The following is a 22,906-nucleotide window of genomic DNA, read 5'->3' as shown; positions in this document are numbered from 1 at the left end:
AATCAATTGTTAGGGGAGGGTGGAAAGTAAGGTAGAAGACAGAGAATATGAAAGGAGGTAAAGCAAAAGGAATGAAAGGGGTTGTAGCTACGGGCCGAAGGCACACCACAAAGCCGCCTAAGTAATACCTACAGTGCACTGCATGTGGTGCACTGCTGGCAATAACCCTGGCAGTGGTGTCGGCAACCCGTATCGAGATGCAAACCAATAACACCACGAGAAAGATTATGTGCTATTATAGTTCCTGACACTGCCACAGATACATTATTACTTAACCATGGTATTAGAAATCATTTGTTCTGTTTTGTTGGTTTTTCCGTTATGAGCTTTTTTCCACCAGCTTTAACTTTTACCAGTGGCCCTTCTTATCCCTTCACTCATAAACTCAGGTTTCCTACCAAACTGAGATAAAAGTAAATATACTTAGTGGTTTCAGTTAACCATGTTTAAATACTGTGTAGTCAGGAAGGAAGTAAGGAATATAGAATTTTGGCCAAAGGTCAAGTGCTGGGACCTATGAGGTCATTCAGCTTTGAAAAGGAAACTGAGCGTAGGAAGGTTTGAAAGGTGTAACAGGAGGAAAACCTCACAGTTGCACTTGGAAACAACTTTTGGGAGGGGGTGGAAAGTGGGATGGTAGAGAATATGAACAGATGTACAGTAAAAGGACTGAATGGGGTTGCAGCTAGGGGCCAAAGGGACACAGCAAAGAGTCTCAGGTTACGACTACAGTATGCCGTATGAAGTGCGCTGACAGCACTAAGCCCTACAGAAACAGCATAGTATTTAATTTACCAACTGGGTTGTATGGGTCCCTAGTAATAACTTACTCTCTCGGGTACAAAGTTGAACAAGATATTAATTGATTATCGCTACCAGTAATTTGCTACTTAGATAACTATGGTTATTTTCAACTGTGGTTTGGAAGTAAATTTTTAAATAACTGTAAATATTGTGTGAACACTTCAGGGAGACAACTTCTGGCTTTGAATTCTATATTGGTCTTTTTTTTTCCTAGCTTGTGATACCTTTGAAAAATACTGTAATCCTGACTAAAACTTCTCTCTTCGAGTGAACATCACCAGCAATGGTTTCTAAACAGTCAAAATTCAAAATCGTCCCACTTCATTAACTTAGTAATTATTATTCCATGTTGGCGATGTTCTCACACCTGGTAGCTTGGCGCCCCCCGCCCCCACAACCTATTTTGATTTTGTAAACTTCTCTTGACACTGGTTGTAGCAAGTGACTATTAACAATGGCACCCTCTTCTTGGAGCACACTTTACAAAATTTAATTGCATAGTGTTCTTCAGTGTCAAAATCTAATAGTTTCAATGTTCTTACAGTCTACATTAGTTGGCAGTGTGGTCACCCTCAACCTAACTGTATGAGTAGTTTGAGAGCCGACTTGTCCACGAACAAAGACTGACCACTGCACTTCGTAATGCATTATCTTAGATCAACCAGGTTACTTATGCAACTATATCTGCAATTTACCGTGGGAAGGTTTTCGACAGTAATCTATCTTCATTAAGAGACCCAGTACTATACTAGGAATATATCCTGTAGGGTTGTAAGTAGGTTTCAGCTACTGAACCTTCTAACAGTCCAAATGTAAAGTAGGATTCAGCTACTGATCCTTCTCAGTACAAATGTATGTTGGCCAATGGTCCACAACATTAGGACTATTTCTACTGGCATCACTTGGGAGGGTTGAGGCCAGCTTATGTCTGCATAGTAATTACCACATTCTACTAACATTACCACGAAGGTAGTTTGCCATTTTCAGGTGAAACAAACCACGATGGTTGCACAAAACCCTAATAGTTGAAACATTCTTTTACCGGTACGACCAAACACTCAAGTGGGGATGTGTAAACTTTGGAGACCCTTCATTCTTGACACAGGTTGCGACTTATAGACATGACTTGTAAGCTTTTAAAAACACCAGAAGAATTGGTGTGATAATACTGTACAGTACTGTACTTGCATAAATACCAGTAATTCTGCTGAAATTTTGTACACCGTGCATCCGTTTTAATCGGGAGTCAATGCAGCAGGATACTTGTGTGGCTTGACTATACAAGACATGAAAGTTTCTACCACAGTAATCATCCTAAAACTCACTTTGACATTAAACAGCTGGAACGATTATCTTTGTAAGGAATCAGATGATAAAACTTGAAAAATTATGTGAAAACCTACATTCAACACAGTCCATTGTGAGCACAATGGATGCTAAAACGACTATGGCATCAAAGGATTGCATGTAGTGGACACAATTGTATAATTTATGTTTATTTTAGAGTAATTACAAACAACTGTAATAAATGTCTTAGCAATAATGTCTTGTGAAACTACAACATTGGAGTGCTTAATGTTGCATTTAACATCAAAAAAATTATCCTTCCCAAGTTGTCATAACGGTAAGATAAGGCATTCAGCCTGTTAAACAGTATGCTTATTAAAATATATCTCTCAGGCACATACACGTAGTTTAAAATATGCTTTCAAAATAGATCTAAATGTAATGACCAAAGAGGTTACAGAACTGCTGTTTTTGAGCCATTGATATTTCTACTGAAATATAGTTCAAAGCATGTGGCATTTCAAAATGAATTGACTGTCCGAGTTTAGCCTTTATAAGAAATGTGTGCTTTCAAGTACTCTAAGCAATAATCCAGAATATAAACCATTTACATGAAAGAATAAAGCTACAACTGATGAACTAAGAAGGGGTGAGCATTGCACTTAATTTGGTCTGGCTAAATTTGATTTAAAAAAAAAAACAAAATGAAGCCTCATTATAATTATCCCTTCTTGCCTAATGCTTAAAAAAATACTGACAAGAGGTTTAAAATTATCATAATTTCAAAGCAGTCCTATGAAGTCAGAGCAGTGAGATTCTCTCCCTTTTAACTGTTCCCATGCTGGGTATACTGCATGGTTACTAATGCCCCTATAAGCTTAAATTCAGAAGAAAATTTCCTTATATCTATAAAGCCCAATACTTTGAACTGCCTATTACGATTTCACTGGATATTGCAATTCCATTACTACATTCCCACGTACATAACAAAATAGAAGAGTACAGTACATCCTCAGGTACTCACTCCCGATGAAATTCTCCATCTAATTTTTGGTGGAGGCAGACAGCATACATGAAATGCAACATTGCACAATGTCAGCTTACATACATACAGTTAATCCAGTTAACTTTATATATCTGAAACCACAAAAGTTCATTAAGGTAATGCTAGAGTTGTGAGTGATCATTTTAAAGTTAGGTACAAAAATAGGTTATTCATACTTTAAAATCAATCATTTTCCTTTCTGAGAGATATAACGAAATCCCAGTCAGGAGTTTTAACTATACTTGAAGTCTGCCATGCAGATAATATTCTTATAAAACAAATTGAAAAAACAAAAGTTACCCCCTATAGAATCTTGGAACAATTTTCTCTATATATATATATATTTATAATTTTTAATGTATATAAACATATATTTCTTTATATACACAAGTCAGTCAAGACTTAGTATGGTACATTACTAAACAAATACGACACACTTTCTCCATTGTGAGTTCTTCTTATAGATTCTGCTAACACCATCGACACATCAATGCACTGAAACGAAAAATGAAATTCACAATATCAACGAAGCATTCATTTATTAACAGTGGGAATTAAATTCCTTCCCAATCCATGAATAATTTTCAGGATAAAAAGTCAAACCTGTTTTGTAATAGAATATTCAGAAATTTTTAAAAATTAGTATGCCAACTATTTTACAATACTTTCAGATATAACATACGATCATCCTCAAATTAGAACTTGATAAATAGTTCATGGCTTTGCTGGGCTGCTCCTGAAAAAATGCAACTGCCCTCAAGTTTTCCCTGGAACATAATACAAAACTCGAAGACATTTTTTGATGGAAAAACAATGTTTTAAATACAAAAAAATGCAGTTTTTACAACATGCTAAAGTGTCTTAAATGATGGTGAATGCTTTCCCAGTACAGTGCAAGTATTAAATTTATTTGCTACATTGTGTAGTCATAGAATGAATTGGACTTAATACTTACAGCAAGCATATTCTTTAAATGCAAGCTACTTTGCAAACCAAAGATGCATACCTATAAAATGTAAGAATATTTCCTGTTGCAGGAACTTGGAAAGTTACAGCAGGTTACACTCTGGAACACTTAGGAAAATAAAAAATTTTTGGGTTAGATAATTGGAATTTCCAGCAATTGCAAGGTCTTAACCATGAAAAAGAGGAAGAATCACATACAAAGCTACAAATATCTTCTTGTTTTTAAGAATAAAAAAAAATATAGTTAAGAGCAAGGCTACATATTTTTTTGTTTTTGACAGACTATATATATAAATAATGTACAACAAACTGGCAAATTATAATTTTTTTTAGTGATTTGGAATTCATAAAAATGCTGCGAGTTTTGAGAATCTTCAGGTTAAGAATTAAATTTGTACTTTTAATATATACAGTCATGTTTCTTCTAAAGCTTGACTATTATAAAATCAAAATGTACTTCATAACTTTAATCAATCAAAATGTATTTCAGAACTTTTTTATTACTTTCAATAATTTTTCTCTGCTTTTGAATATTTTCCTTCTCTCTTTGCACCTGGCCTTTTTTAAGTAACAACACTATACACCTGAACTATGAGACAATAACCAATACCAAACAGACCTTCCTTACCAGTATGTACATGCGTGCATGCACACGCGCGCACACACACACACTGATATACAACCTCTCCTGTGTAACCATAGACCTATATCTTTGCCAAGAGCAAGACAGTGTGTAAAACAAGAGGGATATCTATATTTATGGAACCATTCTAGATGCTGAGTCCATAAAAAAACCAGCTTCACTGTCAAGTCACTTAAAAAAATGATGACTGTTCACAGATCCACCAGTTTATGAGATTGGAGATCACATTGGCAAAGGGTATTAACAAATCTGATTTGAGTAGGTGGTTTAGGCCACGAGGCCAAGCACTGGAACCTAACTCAGTTACGAGGCACCTTTTTACTTTTTATTTTCCTTGAGGCATCAAGGAGCCTTCTGGACTTCCTGCATCAAAGAATAAACACACATCAGGGGAACTTTAAGGCTTTCTCCATTATGAAGAATAAATGTACACTAAGGAGTTTCAAAGGCTTTTTAGTACCATAAAATAATAGAGCAAATAATGTATGATACGTATTCCATGAGGTTATCTTTATGTATTGTCAATTGATATAGAGATATTTTCACCAACATGGTATCTCCTTAAATGAGCAGTGTGCCAGAGTGTTCGAAACAGAAAGGGGAGCATCACTTTGGGGTACTGGCTCCTTCCATAATAAAAATATATCATCAATAATGTTTATCTAGCACAGAGGCTTAATTCTAAGGGAGGTCAGATTGATTTCAAAGTTACTGTTCAGGCTATATTTCTCATCATCAAATTCTCATTCTTTGTTATCTGATATGGGTCACCACTGTTGCCTTCTATTCAGGATACAACTTCCAATGACGTCTCGTGTAAGTGTGGGGCCCTTGAGACGAAAATATGTGTGTGCTTATTGTGGCCCCTTAAGCTTGTTCACATTCATGATTCACTAGATTTTATATTAACTAATCACATTCTTGAAAACCCCTTAAAGTTTATCTAGCACCATCCCCAGTGTAAAGCAATGGCCATACTGGTCCAATAAGCCACCACATAAGAGTATGCCCTAAGTTATGTTCAACTGGTGGGTATAAACTTTGGAGTTATTCAACCAAGTTCTCAGGTGTCTCAAGAGAATGTCTGCAAACTTAAATGTACAACACAAGTAAGTGTGTACATAATCCAACAATGAATTGCCACTCAGCATTTTCCTCACCACAATTATTTCCTGGCCCTACTAATAGAGAAATGGCCAGAAAAAAAGTGAAGGTATGTAGCAAAAAAAAAAAATTAATAAATAAAAATAAACACAGCAGTCCTCACTGCAACCAACAAGGTGAAAAATCTGGCGCAGTCAGTCCTGCATAATCATCCTACTTGAATACCCAGAATTGTTCCCATTACAAGAACAAGAACTTTGTGCTAACTTTCAACACCTGAGCAGAGTGGTAAATGCTGCTGCTTATTCCTCTCTCCCTTGACTGTTCCCAATCCTGAGCAGAGTGTACCTTTTACATAGCTGCACTTCACATTAAACTTGGTGGCTTGGTGATTTTCTTGGAATAATGCAACACACTTGCAGATTAAGCTTTTTTAAATCTTGGACTGAACACTACAAGCAACAGGCTCTATCTATCTTTTCTTGGTTAATGATTTTTTTGTATGATAGATTGTTACAATTCCTTTTAGTACCTGACAGGCTGCCAGTAGTGTGGAAATGTTATAATTTATTGTGGAAATAAATGTAGGGAGGAGAGCAATGTAGAGGAGAGCAATTAAGTCGTCTTGTAATTTATTGTTGACAAATGTAGAGAGGAGAGCAATTAAGTCGTCTCCACTCATCTGCACTTACAGACTGTCCAACTTGCAGCTTACAATGACTAAGCCTTTCTATTCCAGAGATGAGGTACCATCAGATACAGTAAACAACCTGCCTTGGTAGGGAGTCTACCAATGTTAAAACTCACGTGTTCAGAAAGTGGCTCTCACTGATTTAGTATTCCAATGATTGTGCTTATTTTACATAGCAAGGGTAAGAGCATTTACACTGGTTCCTTTGCACTGACCAACCTCTAGCCATGTACACATATACCCTTAGTTGCATGTGGTCTGTATGGAGTTAATGTGGCCCCTCTAGCAAGCTGGGAAAGGAGAAGACCTTGTACAAGCTTCAATCATCTTCAAAAGGACCAACCACACTAGGCATCTTTTCTGCAACATCCCATCAGCACAAAGTTCATTTTCTCTTACTTTTTATCTATTCACCCCTCATTATTAGATCACTTTTTGTGCCAACCCTATGACAGTGTAGAAAACAGATGCCAACCCTATGACAGTGTAGAAAACAGACTCCAAGGTACTGTTCAAGTAATATACGTATAATGATAATTGTCAGCACGCCCTGAGGATGGAGAAATGCTGCAGCATGCAAATGACATGGAAACAATGTTCAGGAAGATTATAGAAAAAATAACATGTTAAGAAGGTAGGTAGGTGGAGTTACAATACAGTGCATTACAAAATGTGTCAAAATCAATAAAAAAAACTCATTTAACTACCTCAATGACTTTATAAACACAGCCACTCTAGGACCTGTTTGTCAAGGATTGTTTCACAACATATTCAAGACTGTAGTTGACTCAAGGAATTCCTATAAATTAAAAGTCTCATATAAATGAGCTAAATTTTAAAAAGAAAAAAAGATGTGAGAGGGCCAAGGTATATGAAACTTGAAAATGGGGAAGATACGGTTGAAGAATAATTATAACGGGATGAGGGAGGCAAAATTGAAAATCTACAAAATGATATATTACGAAGTGAAGGCAGCACAACACTAGGGATCAATAAAGAATGTAACTCCATACATGTGTTAGGAAAACAATGAAAGAGAAGGACCACTGCACTAGAAATAATCATGAAGTGAAGGAAGCAGCGGACAGGGAACCAATAAAGAATGTAACTTCGTACATAGATTAGGAAAACAGCAAAAGAGGAGGACTAGTGTTGGGAATAAAGGAAGGAAGCAGAAATACTGGGAACAATTGTGGAGAAAGCAGACAACCACTGTCTTAGGAATAATTATGAAGGAACCAGATGACAGGGACAAAACAACTGAAGATGAGTACCTCTGTATTATGCAACTCGTTATACGATTGAAAAGCAATGAAAGAGTCCAAAAATTCCATGGCCTGGTAGAAAGCAAGCACGATAACTTCAACACGTTAATTAGTGCGAATGCCTCATGAAGTAACAAGTGGTGTTGCAGCCTTTCAAAGCCCAGAATACTAAGAACTGAGACCCTAATATTGAAGGATGCTTGTTATGGACAACAATTTGGAGAGGAAGATTTTATATTACCTTGACAAAATTTCATTATGAAGCCAAGTGTCAAGTGGTAGGAAGACAAGTGTTGAGTGGTAGGAAAAGTGGCAAACAGCCCAAATTACATTGGAAAATTACTGGACTACAGAAAAAAATTTAAAAAGCATGCAACACACCATTACCAAACACAGCAGACATTGGTTCTTACAGAGGAAATGGAGATTCTGAGAATGAGTGACAACAAAATGCAGATTAAAGGCTGGAATGCACTCCTTTTTTTGTAACAGTTTAATGAGCCACTCAGTTACACTTCTCTTCTCTCATAGGACTTGCACTTATGTATATTTTTTCATAAGTGAGGTAAAACTTGGATCAAGGTAAGGTTAGCTGAAAGGCTAAGAAGAAACTGAAGGAAACTGACGAGAAATAAATGGCAAAAAGCAATGCAGGTGGGCTGCGTGTATGGGTGTTACAAAGAGCCTTTATTGCTATTTACAGTGTGCCACACACATTTCCACAGGACCTGCATTCTTTGCATACATAGATTGGGTCATGTGAGATTCTATGAAGTACTGATAAGTCAAACGAGCAGGAAGAATACAACCAACTTAAAGCAATAAAATGACTTCAATTAAGCAATTTTTTTACAAACAATGGTAATTCTACTAATGCATTTGATACAATTTAACTTCTTAAAAAAAAGTTCACAATTCCACAGTCTACAAATTGCTAGAGTTATTGAGCCTCAATGTTAAAATTTCACTTAACAGGAATAGCTACAATCAACATGGTTACAAATCCTACAGCTTTGCCTACTTTATCAGTCTTTCCAGCTTTAGGTTATGGAATTAAAACTGTGTTGTACAAGAGAATCTTTGAGGCCCTTACGAAGTCTTCTCAAGTAGCTACAAAGCACAAAATTTGTGGTTGAATATTTTTAATATTAACACCTACCTCACTGCATACAGATGTGCTGAAAAATTACAAGTATTATTTGGTAAAAAGAATGGACATATTCTATCAGAGAATCTGGCACCACATTCTGCAACTGATGGAGCTTGCCAATACCTTGGGGGCATAATGGACTCTGCAAGAAGTACTGAGCAGTTAAAAAAAGTAGCTCCAGCCTGGTTGAAGTTAAGAGAGTTTAAAATACTGGTAGAAGATAAGTAAATTGCGCCGAAGTTTCTTCAGCGCCATCAAGTTTTCTGTACAGTGTATAATCAAGGCCACTGAAAATAGATCTATCTTTCGGTGGTCTCGGTATAAAGCTGTATGAGCCGCTGTCTAAGAAACTTTAACCATGGCCTGGTGGTGGCCTGTCCTATATCATTGCCAGAAGCACGATTATCACTAACTTTAACCTTAAAATAAAACCTACTGAGAATAGAAGGCAGCAGTTATGTTTGATATTTAGAGGGTGGATGATCAACATAACAATTTGCAGCTCTCTAGCCTCAGTAGTTTTAAGATCTGAGGGCAGACAGAAGAAGTGCAGACGGACAGACAAACCCGGCACAATAGTTTTCTTTTACAGAAAACTAAAACTGCATTAATACATAGGTCAAGACACCTACTGTATATACTGTATATTCTTGCTATTTCAAGTAGCAAAATTACATGGCAACTTACAAACAGAATGCCAAGATTCATGGTCGGGCAGAGGTGGGAATATCGTATAAAAGTTAATAGAGATATGCCGGCAGCTGAAATTGGATCAAAACCTCTGAGACCAAGATTGTTTGAATATGAGAGAGCGAGAAACAATTGATTTGGAGAACAGTAAATAGAGAGGTAGCACAGTAAAGACCAATACTGTACATAGGTCATAGAAATTAGGGAAAACAGGCCACAGATAAAGACCTACAACAGATGAGGATTCAGGCAAATAGTGCGCATGATGCACGGCATAAAATAGTGGAAAGAATTTACTTCACATCTAAATTAATCCTAGTACTATTACCCTATCCTTTTTGTTTTCCATTTGATTGTTTTGGGACATTCTTGGTCAAGATTTTCCACTTTAGTTCGTTTACATCTTTATTCCCCTCAATTATGTTCACTGTTGCTGCTCTTTCTATACATATAAAATAAAAAAAAAAACAGCACAGTATATTCAATACACTCAACTTGTTCAAGTAAATAAAGGTTGATGCAGGAAAAAAATCTTATGTGACAAGTCTCACTGTCCTTTTTAAAGTCAAATGCCTGAGAGCATAACCATCAAAGGTGATTTCTTTTTCAAGTTTTCCATACTGATACCTCACTGATATATCAATTACCTTAAAAATAAATTTCATAAGTATTTTATAACCAGAGAATAATGCACAGGATGAAAAGTTGACGAACCACCAAGCATTTTGACAAGCCTCAAAACACTGATAACTTATCCTACATTGCAAGAAAGTCATTTACGAAACACTGAATTGTTTGCTATTGATGGTGAACCTATATTGTAATGCTGAAAGTAATAGATTGAATGTAACTTAAATCTTCTTAACCCTTTCAGATTCTGATGATGGCTCTAATCGTCATTGACAAATTTATTTAATAAATTTGCCACACACTTTATAATAATAAAGAGCGCGCGCGCGTTATAAAATCTGACCACAACACGTATGGATGCTTGTTACTGTTATGTAGACCAGTATCTATCCTAGTTCATGAACATTTTTTTTTTTTAAAGTGATGAACTGTTATTCCACTCTGCAAAAATGACACCACTCTGGTACAGTATATTCAAATTTTTCTTTAATGCACTTTGTAGTATCATAATGAATTTCATATCACTGGAAATGCAATTTATCAAACTTCTACAATGTAAACAGAAATTGGATGCCCTTTTTCAGTGACTTATGAATTCTTTTCAAACGAAGTTTTCATTTCAGCTAACTTTTACTTGTGAAAATTTTTTTCATATGTTAGCATTTTTAAACATATAATGAAGTTCAACTCTTCGGCTTTAAAATGACACCAAATTAATTAACGTAGGCATGAAATATAATGCTGTACATAGCGATCGAAGAAAATTATTACTAAGTATTTTCGCTCCATCTGTGAAGGGCAAATGTTCTGGTGCAGAACGATTCTGACACCACACCCACTAAATCTCCAAAGGCTTAACATTCAGTAAGATAGTGTATTACGATTAAATATGTTGCTGAAAGAGATCAGAACAGTTACAGCCATAATGAGTATTCTCAGGATCAAATAAGGTTGCTGGATGATCTGAAAAGTTCAAAACACCATAATGAGAACAAGGATGTTACAGCATTTCATGGTTTTGGTGGAGCCAAGGTTCAAAGATAGTGTTCACTATCATTCCAATACCTAAAAACCATCTCTATAAAACTGCATTATTTAAAATGAGACATGGCAGTAAATTAATGAATTGAGCTCTAATGAAAGACAAACTATTTCCTTTCTTAATCTCTGGCATTTGAAGTTCGTCATAAAAATGTTTAACTGGGAATAAACCTGAAAGAAATGAATCTAGAGTTCTTTCATATGCAGCTCTTGGTACTGGGAGGAATATACGAAATGTGTCAATCTCTACAGTTAACATGTGCAGGTTTTCTTCACTTAACTTTTTGAAAGCAAGCTTGGACCAGTGTATATATTAAGTTCACTTACAAATAAATTTGGGCAAGATAAAGCTATAAGTCAAATAACAGACTCCAGCTTTGAAATTATTTTATTTCATAAAGAATGGGTACACTATTACATCACTTTGTGCACAATCACAAACACCATGTTAAAGCCATGGAAAAGTTTGCAAGAGCAAAACCCTTCTATTCCCAAAATTACAAGTGCAAAGATATTCTTCAAATAAGACAAATTCAAGTCTCAGCTATAAAGAATTTTAAAAAGATTAATAGCACACTGCATACCACACCGAATGCTGGAAAACAAAACTTACCCAAATGTTACCTTTATAAAAATACAGTTTTGCTTTAACCACAAAACTTTCAGAAAAATAATTATCCTGCTACTATTCTACAATAAACAATATTAATAAATATATTAATTAACCTTTCTCTTGTCAGCTGGTAAAAATTCAAGTCCCAAGCAATCCAAGCTGAAGTACATTTAAGGACAAAAGTTAACTACATAGAAATAAGACCTAACTACATAAGAGACATTAACTAAAAGACTCTCTCCACCACTTGCACACCAACAGAAAATGTAAAGGAGGTGGTTGTTACCTGTGTTACAAAAGACAATGACAGTAAATGTAGTACTACTTTTTTTTTGCTCAAGTATGTACTGACAAAGTTTGGAATACCAATGACATAATGTGTACTGATGGTTTGCAGCTCTTATGATCTATTTTTACTGATAATATGTACTGCTGGTATGCAGCTCTCCGATTCATTTTACTGATAGAAGACTATGAAATTACCTTAAAGGAAATCCGTTCCTCAAAAAATTACATGATAGCTTTATTACATTAAATGACTGGTTACAATGGTCCAAACTTACAAACAGTTATCGTAAAACTCGTGATTAAAAGGCTAAAAGATTTCAGTCTTTTATAAAAATTACATTTAAGCATATCATTAATGCTACCTACTTATTAACAGCATTAAGAGAAGTTTATAACTTTGGTCTCAGTATGTACAGCCCAAAAACAAAGAACAGTCTATGAAAGGAAAAATGTTATTACTAACCAATACTTACTAACTCTAAAGAGCTAAAAGTAGGGACCCTTCCACCACATGAAGGGACGCTCTACAAGAAGTACAGTACTTCAAATTCTAAGCTACCACAATGCTTTTCCTTAAGAATTAGCAAGAAGTTTCACAGATCTGCTTTGGTAAATGCATTAATCCTGTTAGCGAAAGAGAGAAGCGCAAGAGAAGAAGCCAGCTGTAAAACTTTACAAAAGCTTACAGAATGAGGAGAAGCAGACAGATGCTAAATACTGTATCACAAACTCTGACTTGAAGGATGAAATCCCAATTTAGCAGGTAACCACTCCAAAAAGGACAGGACACATGGACTTTGTAAGAGACACCACATTACTAAAGGCTAACTAAGAAACATTACAAGAGCAATGTATCTGGATGCAGCATAATCAAGTCTCTATAAGCTATTAAACCAAAAATATAGAATCATAGAATAAAAACATTCACGAAAATACAAGTACAGCATTCAGTTAACATGCCAGTACCTAACTAAGAGCAATCTCCAGTTTTTTCCTAACTAATCTTAATTTCAAACACAGCCATGATAATTACAGCAAAGTTTTTTTTCACCTACCCTAGCTGACCCATCAATTCAACGGCAGTACCCCAATCCAATACATCACCATCTACAGAGGGACAGAGTTGAACAGGAAAGACACCGACTCTCCATTGTGGGTCCGACGGATGGCTTCAGCCAAGATATTTGACACATCAATCAGCTGTAAAAGTAATGACAAAAACGCATTGCAACATCACACATCAACGCACTGTGCATACATCACAGAACAGACGTCCTTAACCTAGAGCTTTTCGACATCAAATCTAACGAACCTACTAAGTGTCTTGAGACCAAAAAAATAAATAAAGGTACCATTCAATGGCAACACATACAGTATATATATACATAATAATTTGGGTTCTCAGACAAACACATCTTAAACCAGGTACATAAGTTTTATTATTAAGACATGCTTCCTTATGACTACTTTGGATTAATAACACATGCTTTCAAAATAAAATTCCACAAAAATATGCATTTTAGGTGTTGAAGTGTCAAGAGATGTATGTCATAAATAAAAAAAAAAATGCTAACCTTAAAAAAAAAAAAACTTTGTAACGTCTGGTTGACCAACTACTCATGCACTACTACAATCATCCTCCTCAAAGCCGTTGTTAAAACATTATTGTATGTCTAGCAAACACCTCAACCAGCATGATGAAAATAACTACTACCTAGAAATAACTTAAATATTTAATCCTTCCACTATTCTTGATATTTATCTTGAGAAATATGCACCATGTGTGTCCAGACCAGCTACAGCTGTTCACCCCTGCACTTGGAAACTTCCACCAGCTAACTGAACAGTATTACCTTCCCTGTAAAACCAAAAACATATGGAACCTAACCCAATTAAACTGCATCAACTTTTCCGTGACACAAAACATTCATATCCAAAAGTACCATTTAAGGAAACTGAAAGACACACTGGTTAACTAGGGTTCTCCATTCTATCAAGGTACAACCTGGGTGAACACTGTAAATCAATTTGAGACCAGCCATACAAAAATGCAGACGTTAATCTGAACGTTTCTGAGGTCATGAAAACTGAGGACAATATGGCTATCATTTCTAGCATTTCAGTAAAGAGAAAATCTCTTATGAACCCAAAGGCTGTAAACAGATCATGGCAACTCATGCCACTAGGTATTGGTGTTGGTGGAGGTAGTAAAAACTCTCCACATTTATATACTTAGATTACTTTTGTATTATACAGACACTCCTCAATTAAGGACCAAGTTCTGATCCTACTACTCCGTTGATAAGCAAATCTGTCAGACAGAGAGACGTTTGCTTCTTCCCCTCCACTGGGTGACTTGACAGTGACAAATGTGAGTGCTTAAACTTACCAACAAAATGAAAACTTTGAAAAAAATTTTGTTAAATATATTTCAAAATTTGTGTATCATAATAAAATTTTCTGTTTAATTAAATAATGCTACAGTACTTACATGACTGGCTTTCTACAAAATCAATGTGTAAGCACAGCTAGCTCTCTCTCTCTCTCTCTCTCTCTCTCTCTCTCTCTCTCTGTGTGTGTATGCTGACCTTTATTCAATGCAGCACAGTATTGTACTTAATTTACTAATGTTGATCACACAAACTAAGCAATTTTCTCTCTCTCTCTCTCTCTCTCTCTCTCTCTCTCTCTCTCTCTCTCTCTCTCTCTCTCTCTCTCTCTCTCTCTCTCTCTCACAGAAAGAATCTGGCATTTGAGAGAGAAAGAGAGTGGGTTACGTATACATACACAGGCTGGCTAATAGGCTTACGCACAGACTTTTTCTAACAAAAACACAATCTTTTTCCCAAGTTTATTTAATATAAACTTCTCTTCTAATACGAACCTTTTTAAATATTTTTTTATTCACCTGCAATTCTGTTTTTTCTTTTAATTTTTTCTTGCAAATATAAGCACCCAAAGTGTGTCTGCCACCATCTAAGTTTTCCCCTAAAAGAGTTCAGAGGTCTGGTTAAACAAATCATTTATAACTAACTAACATTGAAGGCAGAGGTGATGGGGGGGGGGTTGAGTAGAGCAGGTAGGTGGTGAGGAAATTTCTGTGGATGAGATGAAACTGCCATCATGAACCTCTCTCTCTCTCTCTCTCTCTCTCTCTCTCTCTCTCTCTCTCTCTCTCTCTCTCTCTCTCTCTCTCTCTCTCTCTCTCTCTCTCTCTCTCTCTCTGTGTGTGTCTGTCCCTTCACCTGAGCTTAGGCAATGTATATGACAGGCTGAAACCATTGGTAAATATGCAATGCAATGTGTTTACTGATATACACAAATTTTTGGTAAAGGGATAATAGCTTTATCAGAAACTGGGATAAAATAACCATACAATATAAGAGAGAAGAAGGAGCAAACTGACAGACTGTCATACAATTGCTTACAGAATCTGCAGTTTACAGGTAAAGTTCTTGTCTACAGGCGCTACAGCCTGGTCTGCAACGTGATCGTAGTCTGAGCTGTCATTAAACAGGTGTATGTTGTCAATTGAGGAGTGTGTCTCTTCAATAAACATGAGAACAAAACTATACTGGTGTTGATGTAGAAAACTATACTGGTGTTGATGTAGTGCTGAAACTGTATTTCAACTAAACTGTTAAGATTACATCTTGACGCAAACCGAGGATTCAAGTAACCTCAACCTAAACTGCTTGCCACTGACTAACAGGACATTATCACTATTACTATTACTGACTAACAGGGCAATATCACTAGCACTGACACTGGCTAACATAAAATTATATTTCTGAAAGGAAGAGGATAGTTAAAAAAAAAAAAAAATTGCATCTTATCACCGTGACAAAATTAATCAACCGACCTTATTACACTACACTGCATTATCATCATAAAGGCTATCCTAAGTGGTTTGTGAGGAATGACACTACTGTACAAAAACAACTACATTACTTGTGTTTCTATGTAAAGTGACAACATGCAAGGTGAAAACCAACATCACTTGATTAGCATCAACAAGAAAGCCCAACTCGTGTGTGAATGTAAAGCTAACGATTCATGAGATTAATTATACCACTCATACAACCATGATGTAAGTTGCACAATCCTAAATTCTTTAAGAGTGAATAGTGTCAATGCGCACTGTTTAGTAAAAACCTGGTAGCCCAATATATTTGCAGATATTTAGTAGCTCACTAAAGCCATTTAACTCTGCTAAAAATTAGCAAAGCAATTTTACAGCAATATACAGAATGGAAGTCATTCCTCGATACAAGGCAGTCACCTGAAAGCCAAAAGAAAAAATATCTTAATAAAATAATAAGCAGGTCATCACTTGGAAAAAAAAAAACACTTCCACTTGCCTGAATTTTACTCGAATCTTTCATATGTTGTTCCTGAGGTATCGTATTGGTTACGACTACAGCTTCGAAGCATGCATTGTTAATGCGTGATACTGCTGGGCCTGAGAATATCCCATGGGTTAGAATTGCATACACTCTTGTAGCACCAGCCTCCATCAACCTAGAAAACAATTGGAATATCAAATTTAGGCCAACTGCCATGCACTAGGACCTATTAAGCCATCAGTGCTGAAACAAACTGACAGTAAGTGGTTTGAAGAGGGTAACAGGAGGAAAACCCCAGTTGCACTATGAATCAATTGTTAGGTGGAAAGTAAGATTGAAAAAGGGAAAACGAACACAGGTACAGTAAAAGGAATGACAGTGGTTGCAGTTAGGGGCCAAATGGACACCAATGAACTTTAAGTAATGTCTACAGTGCACAACATGAGGTGCACTGATGGCACTACCCCCATATGGAGCTTGGATAATAATGGACCCTTAGAATGACTAGTAAAAATTCTGTTTCAACTTCCTGACCAAGTAAAAAAATTAAAGTAAACCACAAAATGAAACTGCAGAGTTTACTTCACAACACAAGTAGTAACAACAAATATTTCAAACATAAAATGTACTTCACACCAATCTTTTATCATTTAGCTCAACTAACACAAGCCTATAGAGGCAGCCACCGGTTATCAGTGGGGGTTCCATTCCCGATGGTGTGACAATAACCGGAAATTGCGGATAATAAAAAATCAGCAATAACAGTGCTTATCGGCATCAATAACCAGATATCGGCACCGCTGTCATGTGGAAATTGGAGCCGAAAATCCAGTTATCGTCATCGGTAGACAAGCGCCGCAAACCCGGATCTCTGATAACCGTTAACTGCCTGTATTTAGCTTCTATTCAAACAAACATTTACTGTACCATTTTTTCCTAGTCCGATTAAACCCAACTACATCCCCTACAATAAATGCTTTGTTCACGTGGTATCAAATATTTTACATGGTTAACATACTTGCACAAGCACTAGTCAGAGTAACTTACAGCTAACATTAACTCGAGAAGAAACCAGAGACTGAATTGGCCAATGACTTTAATAAAGTTAGTGCCTTGGCCCTATTGCATTTCAAAAGTAGTGCTGATCATGAACAAAGAAACATGGTGACTGTTTCCTTAAATATCAGAACGACTGGTCTTATATATTCATTTTCCTAGAAAAATAAACGCTTTCAATACAGTAATACAAAGTCAAGACTTCATCACCAACTCACTCTATTCCATCAATAAATATTCACTTCTTCTGAAGGCTTAAAAATCACAATCAAGTGAACCTGAACCTATAGACAAAAAAAAAAAAAAAAAAAAAAAAATTTAAATAATGTTTTCTTAAAGTGCACTAAAAAGTAAAAAATATTTTTTTGAGACAACAGGATTTTCTTACAATTAATCATATCTACAAAAATAAAAACGTGGGCGCCAAACATAGAAGGGAATGTTACGAGAAATATATATTTTTCTTTTGATAGCGTAGTCGCTGTCTCGTCCTCAAAGGAGATACCCCCCCTGGTGTGCCAGTGCTATTTTTATTTCTTGTAGATTTCCTTCCATGTTTGGCACCCACGCTTTATTTGTAGACATGATTAATTGTAAGAAAATCCTGATGTCTCAACAAATTTTTTACTCTTTAGTGCAATTTTATAAAAGCATGTTTTAAATAACTTATATTTTATTATTTTATATTTTTTAGTTTTGACAGAAATTGTAACTGATTTATGATTGTAACTAAAAAAAAATGAACGTGATATCCTGTAAAGCCAAAGGTGGTTTGAAAAATCTGTTATTAACTTATTCTACAGAGTCAATGAAGGTGTGAAAAATCCGAAGATTTTCGTACAAATCCTGAGATACTGGGAGAGGTCACTGCTGACCTACTGATTATGTAAGGTTGTATTACCACCGGGACTGAGTAACCATGCAATGTTTCAAGACCATCAGACAAAGAGAACAGTTCGTCGAAAACTGAGTTGCAAGACTTGACCCAAACAGATGGATAAACACAGAAGTTAAATAAAAGCATGTAAAAAAACCAACAGTACTGGGGGCCAAACGAGACACACTAAACCTTGGTACCGCACAGAACTGTAAGTGGTTCCTCCGTTATGGCGATGTGCACAGATCAGCACTCAACCCGGGGAGAGAGAGAGAGAGAGAGAGAGAGAGAGAGAGAGAGAGAGAGAGAGAGAGAGAGAGAGAGAGAGAGAGAGAGAGAGAGCAGTGTACTTTTTGCATAACAAGATCAGAAACAGTCCCAAATATGTTGAAATATAGTACTTGCACTGATATGAAATCACAAAAATTTAAAGACTTTTACCAAGAGTTACACTAGGATATTTCAAGACAGCAGAATCAAAAATAAAATTTCTCTAGTACAGGTAGATAAACCGCAGAAACAGCAATGACTACGGCAACAGAAGAATGTACTTATTCATTGTTATAACTGTTACTCAACTGAATTGTTACCAATCAGGAATCATAAGTTCACGAATGAATAATTATACTCGGGCATCATGAGTGCATGCATGGATAATCATTAAGCATTTGTAACTAAAGTGGGAACAATATGCTGTTGATAGCATCCTGCAAAGTTAATGGGTGTTTTTTTATCATTAATTCATATGGACCTAGCCCAAGTTGCGGATTCTAACTTTCCTAAAGGTTGTTACTCACACAGTATATCTAACAGACTCCATACAGAAACACTACATTTTATACATTAAAACTAAGCCCATAACTATTGTTGCAGGAGCTAGTATTCTAATCAAAACGTTAAAAATTAATCAACTTACTTCTCTGCTGCATGACATATAGTGCCGCAAGTATCAGCCATGTCATCAACTAAAATGGCAACTCTGTCTTTAACGTCACCAACTAGAACCATTGACGCTACCTCATTAGCTTTTTTACGTTCCTTGTGAATAAGGGCAAACTCTACGTTCAGACGATCTGCTATAGAAGTTACTCTGGAAATTAACAAAGACAGTATTATCAGTCTCAATGCATGGCCCATTTCTGCTTCAGGAAAATAAAAACTCTCCACACAAGGGGTGCTACTTATGGTACACAGCTGCTGTTGGTGGCAGTGTAAAGGATTTTCATAGCTTTCTCTTTGCCTCAGCTTGGGTGCTTTCTAACTTGTACTTTCAATTATCTGACATGCATGAGTTTTTTGTACAGGATATTCATCTGACAATATAATATCCTAACATGATTTACATTTTTCGTTGCCTTCTTCACTATTGCAAAGAATTATTATTATTTTCCTGAAGTATAGTATGTCCACCGGCTGTGCTAAATCATTCCTCTTTTATGTTTGTTGAAAGTCAAATCACAAAATTAAGCATTCCTTGATACAAAAAAATAAAAGGCAAATTAGCTTGTCTAGTAGGCACCTTTATATATTTAAAAAAAATTAACTAAACCACAAAGTAGAAATTCTTAAGTTTCCATAGTGAGGACTGTCCAAATGATCAGGCCATTCCTTCAGCAGACTGAAGATTTACGTAATTAAGTTTCAAATTACAAAAGTAAAAACTAGGTTGAGGGGGGGTGAAGATCTTCACAGATCATTTACAGAGAACATTGTTAATCTACACTTCTACAAAAATAAATTCAAGGTGGCCACCTAAGCCTAAATACATACACATACTGAAAATCCTAGTAAAATAATCTGTACCATACGCTCAACTGAAAATAACTTTACATGGCTGATTTTCAAACCCAAACTCCTCCACAAAACTGTCTCCTTACCTCTTAGCACCACCAGCATCTGGGGAAACTATGATAGAATTTCCCCACTCTGGAATGTTTTCTCTAATCCACTTAAGAACTGCAGGCTCGGCATAAAGATTATCGACTGGAATGTCAAAGAAGCCTTGGATCTGGGAAGCGTGGAGATCCATAGTGATGATATGATCAGCTCCAGCCACTGACAGCATGTTAGCGACGAGTTTGGCAGATATTGGTGCTCGAGACTGGTAAAAGAAATACAGGTTTCATCGACATCTTCAATGAACAGTAAAAAGGCATTTCATTATATATAAAAAAGAAAAAAGTTTAGTACAAACACAACCTAAATTTTTACTTCCACTCTTGTGTATCACATCAGAGCATACGAATGCTTACCAAAGTCCCTAACATCTGCTGGCTAACAAATTGTTGGTCTAAAATTTCCAATAGGCAAATATTGCAATCCATCTTTTTGTTTCACTATTCAATCAAGACAAACCTCATCATCAACAGAGTTTAGTGTACAATAAATATTTTTATAAAAATAATACACTAACAAAAAAGTCACCAGGTAAAATGAACCACACCTTTGTACTGTATACATATGATAACCATCCATATCTGATTTTAGCTAGCTATGGGTTTCCAGCATCAATATGTGCTTCAAGTACAAAAATGTCTGCAGTTGATGAAATTCAACTTTCATAATATTGCACCCCACCAAGTAAATAGAGAACACTGAAAAAGCAGTCCACTAAGTAAATATAGTACACCCGAAAAGAATGTAATATAAGTATTTCCAAACTGTCAACATTTGACTCTTCTCATTATATACAAAAAATTATCATTCCCCTTGAACATAATTTGCTTTTCCAAAGCATGTTTTCAAAATCTACCCTGCCCATTGGGTACTTCCAAAAACTACCTACCATACACAAGGCAACTGTCTATTTCCATTTCAACAGTGATTCAATAACCTTGTTACTATATTTGTACTTCCACTTGGCCTTGGTCAGCACTGTGAGGACAACAGTGATGTCTTTTGGTAAGGGTTAAGAACTATGAGGAAATAAAAGTTTTTCCCAAAAATTCTTTTATTCATAAAGTGGCTGGCCCCTCAACACTGCTGTCTCTTGCATATTCATGCAAAAAGGAAAAGAATTTGTTACTTTCTCATTAACTAGTTTTGGATCTGTCAATACAGTGAACAATAAAATTCTAACTATAGCTGAACTTCATCCAACATCCTTTAAACCATCCTAAAATGCTCAAGTCCAGGATGACCATACCAACACTAATCATCTGTGAGGGCATTTGATTTTCAAAACACAAAACTTTCAGTGTCAGGCTTTCCTTTTGCCAAAGTGTACCATTGGTTGTTACTCAAGCTTATGGTTGTTGATGCCTAATGACATATTACCCAAGGCACCATATCAAAGACAAACATGAAGTACTCATTCTTCACTAGTTTACAATGCATAAAAAATATGAGAAAAAACATGTTTGACACATATGTCAACTCTATCACAAAACACTAGCTAAGTGGCAAAAGTTAACCTGTAACGCCTTCATCACGATAGCATATGACAAACATAATGAAACTTGATGCAAAAAAAACCAAGCAAACATTGCAAGGGATTAAAATTTCAGAATGTTGAATAAGTACACAGTTACAAGTTGTACTTGGCAAACAAAAGTGTTGCAGTGAATCCCAGCAAGTGCCAAGTAGGCTACTTACAAATTGCAAAAATCGATTCTCTAAATATGAAGCGGTAGAGTGAAAAAATAGCCAAAATGAATTATGACAATGAAAAAATGGAAACTTGGTTAATTCAAAAATGCTGGAATAGCAATTTCTGCGAAATTATGCAACCGGGGAATGGGCAAAATACTGTCAAAGAAAAGCATGTCCACAACAGACTACCCTCTGTCTAGTTCACAAAACAAGTGAACCTAAAATACAGTTAAGTGTTAATTAATGGGATTGCGGTGAAAGAAAACACTTTGTAGTCAATATCTAATGCAAAGTTTCCTCATCAATTCAATCTGTTCTCACAACATGCATTTGTGGATGCAACCAAAAATTTTGAATCCAGATTTGCAATCTCAATATACTTCCGTGTAATGTATCTGGACTACTTACAGGGTAAAAGACGTCTTTCCCTTCATTTCTTTATAGTCTTCCCCCTTTACTACGATTACAGTACTCCACCTCCAGTTTCATCATTTACCAGTGTTTCAGCCCATCATTTCAATATAAACACATGGTCACCCTGGACTCTTCCAAAACTTGCAAAATGAGGCCTTTAATTCCCTTTACAAAACCCGCTTGCCATACACCTTATTTTTCTGACTTTTGATAAGAGATTTAAAGGTACATTCAGACAGGATGAAAAATCCTGAGAGATTTGTGATGAACTTCAATAGTATGTAGTTGTTTTTTTGAGGGTGTTTTGAATGAAGGTTGGCGTGAGAAAATTCCCCAAGCCTATCTTTGTTGTAAAAAGCTAAAGCATATCCAAATGAAGGATTAAAATAGTATTTTCATAGAGTA

At 35.9% G+C, this 22,906-nt stretch overlaps 1 protein-coding gene across 5 annotated transcripts in view; it reads right to left on the bottom strand.

Annotated features, from left to right (window-relative positions):
* Positions 1-2,284: 2,284 nt before the first annotated feature.
* Positions 2,285-22,906, bottom strand: part of Prps (phosphoribosyl pyrophosphate synthetase) — a 38,270-nt gene continuing 17,648 nt past the window's right edge. For 3 of the 5 annotated variants that reach the window (XM_067114670.1, XM_067114376.1, XM_067114570.1), the window contains 5 exons: positions 20,374-20,597; positions 19,413-19,586; positions 16,579-16,738; positions 13,273-13,417; positions 3,454-3,631 (listed from right to left, as the gene is read on the bottom strand). In XM_067114670.1, the coding sequence (XP_066970771.1) occupies positions 13,325-13,417; positions 16,579-16,738; positions 19,413-19,586; positions 20,374-20,597 (651 nt within the window). In that variant the 3' untranslated portion in view covers positions 3,454-3,631; positions 13,273-13,324. Of the gene's footprint in view, positions 3,632-13,272; positions 13,418-16,578; positions 16,739-19,412; positions 19,587-20,373; positions 20,598-22,906 lie in introns of all 5 variants that reach the window. The other 2 variants (XM_067114754.1, XM_067114474.1) reach the window with 2 other exon arrangements.

Source organism: Macrobrachium rosenbergii, chromosome 1 (assembly GCF_040412425.1).
Source record: "Macrobrachium rosenbergii isolate ZJJX-2024 chromosome 1, ASM4041242v1, whole genome shotgun sequence".
NCBI classification, from domain to species: domain Eukaryota; kingdom Metazoa; phylum Arthropoda; class Malacostraca; order Decapoda; family Palaemonidae; genus Macrobrachium; species Macrobrachium rosenbergii.
Note: the sequence above shows the minus strand (reverse complement) of the source record. Positions and strands in the feature narration are given on the sequence as shown.